Genomic DNA, 2,795 nt, shown 5'->3' with positions numbered 1-2,795 from the left:
TAAAAAAAAATCAAAATAATAAACAATAAATCAAATCAAATTATATGTATAGTCAAATCTTTATTTCAAAATTAAAAAATAAGCAATCTCTTAAAATAAAATGAAATAAATGTGTTATTTTAAATGAAATAAATGTTTTAACTTCAAGATTTATTATTTAACAAAATTTATTATTTCAAATAACTCTCCGTGGAGAATTAAAAAAATATATTTTAAAATATAAATTATTTCAACAAAATTTTCAAGAATAGAATATTAGACAAAATATTTATATTTTATAGAAAAATCAAGTAAAATAAATTATTAATGAATTAATTTCATTTTTAGTTGTTTTGTTCAAGTGTAAATATTTTGTCAATTTTTTCTATTTTTGAAAAACCTCCTAAATTAAAATTATTAAGATGAGACAAATTTAAAATGGTTTAAATCTAATCAATTATTGAATATAAAATAAGTTCACAAAATAACGATTTTAAAACATACCCTTGCTTCTTAATGCTGCACTCCAAATACATTTTTCTTAAATTGAAACAACTTAAACTTGCATTTCAAACACAGTTTTCACAAGCTACGTAAATCTTTCGGTCTAACCCAGGTTTGATATTCTTGAGCTTAAGAATCCGAACATTGTTTGAAAGACACACCCAATTCGTTTTTTGAAGAATTTAATTTTCAAAATAATATTAATAATAAGATGATTTTATCAAATTTTAATGTAAACATAAAACAATAAGATTTGATGTGTATTGGGCGTGTTTATTGTAACTATATAAAAGGTCGAAAGTTTTTGTAACTATATAAGAGGTTGAAAGTTTTGAAAAAATTAATTGAGAAATTTGAAAGTTGAGGAGGTACATTAGAGAAATAAAGTTTACAGAGAGAGATTATATATATAAAATTAGGAAGTGAGTCCTTTGCTCTGCTCCACCTTCGTCGTGGCTCTGTTTTTTCTTTTTCTTTATTTTTTTCCGGTAACCGTCGTCGTACGTAAAGAAAAAGGACTGATATTCCTCCGTTCCGTATATGTCTCTTCACATCAATAAACATTACCTCATCATCATCATCATTCACATTCTATGACACTTTCCCTCCCTTTCTCCCACTCTTTTCCTCTTTCCCGCCGCCCCCGATGCCCTCTTATCCTCTCCTCTGCCCCCTCCGATTCCCTCCTCTTACTCCTTGGTGCCACCGGCTCCGGAAAGTCTTCCCTCTCCATCGACCTCGCCGCTCGCTTCCCTTCCGAGATCATCAATTCCGACAAAATGCAGCTCTACAGAGGCCTCGATATCACCACTAATAAGCTCCCCCTCTCCCACCGCCGCGCCGTTCCTCATCATCTACTTGGCGATTACGACCCTCTTGCCGGCGAGGTTTCTCCTGCCGCTTTCCGCTCCCATGCCTCCGCCGTCATCTCCGGCGTTATCTCCCGAGGTAACCTTCCACTAGTCGTTGGCGGCTCCAACTCCTTCATTCACGCTCTTGTCGCGGCAGACTTCGATGATACCCAAGACGTTTTCTGTGGGTCTAGGAATCGGGTTTCGGCGGAGTTTCGGTACCGGTGCTGCTTTCTGTGGGTCGACGTGTCGTTTCCGGTTTTGAAGCGGTATTTGTCGAAGCGGGTGGATGAGATGTTGGATGGTGGGATGTTGGAGGAGTTGGCGCAGTTTTATGACCCGGAAATGGCCGATTTGGAGACACGAGTCGGGCTGAGGAAAGCCATTGGAGTGCCCGAATTCGAGGAGTATTTCCGGCGGCATCACCCAAAAGGGAGGGATTACAGAGAGGGGGATCCGCTGCAGGCGAGTGCATTTGAAGAGGCGGTAAGGAAAATAAAAGAGAACACGTGGCAACTGACGAAAAGGCAGTTGTGGAAGATCGGACGGCTAAGAAGGGCTGGGTGGGACCTGAAGAGAGTGGACGCCACGGCGGCGGTTGTGGCGGTGCTAGCGTCGGAAGCGGCGGAGAAACGGTCAGAAATATGGGAGACACAGGTGGTGGAACCAAGCGTAAAGATTGTGAAGGGCTTCATTCAGGAGTAGGTTTTCCAGCTTTTTCCAGCTATGGCAGTTACTATCTTTTTTTCTTTCCATTTTGCCCCCCTCTCTCTCTTACATTTGCTAAATAGCCCATTAAAAAAATTCCATTTTCCCAGATGTTTTTGCTATCAAATTGAGGGTGAGAACCATTTTGAGGGTGTCTTTTTTTCTCCTTGGCTTTCTTGAGGAAGCCATTAGAAAAAAATTATTTAAACAAAAAAAGATAAAAGAAATTTTGAACCATAAGAATCCCAAGTCTCTCTCCTTCTCTCACTTTTTTTCATCACATTTGAAGTGTGAAGAGTGGGAATATGAAGCAAGGAAGTGAATCTTGTAATATTTAGAGTGTTTTTTTTTTTTTTTTTTTTTTAAATGTCTATAGGAAGGTTGGAATTTGAATTTGAGATCAAAATGAGCCTTTTTGTGTTAATTTGAGAGTTTGGAGAGAGAGAATCGTGTGTGGACCAAAGGATGGAACATTTAATAGACCTTCAAAAAGAGTGTCTTCCCTCTTCTCCAAACAAAAAGAAAAAGTTTTCATAAATGATGGGTGTGTAAAATTCTTAAAATCTTAAATTAAATTGACAAGAATCAATAGGATTTTCTTTTCTTTTCTTTTTTATTTTTAAATTTAAAAATCTAGATAGAATCTAATCAAACCAAGCGCCATTTAGGTGAGATTAAGAATTCAAGTATGCTTACTTATTTCTAATAATGTCCATTTAAATGTGTGAGTGATTTAAGTATATTTAATTTTAC

At 36.7% G+C, this 2,795-nt stretch overlaps 1 protein-coding gene across 1 annotated transcript; it reads left to right on the top strand.

Annotated features, from left to right (window-relative positions):
• The first annotated feature begins 818 nt into the window (after positions 1–818).
• On the top strand, positions 819–2,186 carry LOC103488599 (adenylate isopentenyltransferase-like). The gene has a single exon (XM_008447418.3). It carries the CDS (start codon positions 1,077–1,079, stop codon positions 2,037–2,039), a length of 963 nt encoding a protein of 320 aa, XP_008445640.2. The 5' UTR covers positions 819–1,076; the 3' UTR covers positions 2,040–2,186.
• Positions 2,187–2,795: the final 609 nt, after the last annotated feature.

The sequence above is a fragment of the Cucumis melo genome, chromosome 3 (genome assembly GCF_025177605.1).
Source record: "Cucumis melo cultivar AY chromosome 3, USDA_Cmelo_AY_1.0, whole genome shotgun sequence".
NCBI lineage: Eukaryota > Viridiplantae > Streptophyta > Magnoliopsida > Cucurbitales > Cucurbitaceae > Cucumis > Cucumis melo.
Note: the sequence above shows the minus strand (reverse complement) of the source record. Positions and strands in the feature narration are given on the sequence as shown.

Excerpts from the sequence above, each read along its gene's own strand:
- LOC103488599 (XM_008447418.3), top strand. The coding sequence starts at position 1,077 with ATGACACTTTCCCTCCCTTTCTCCCACTCTTTTCCTCTTTCCCGCCGC.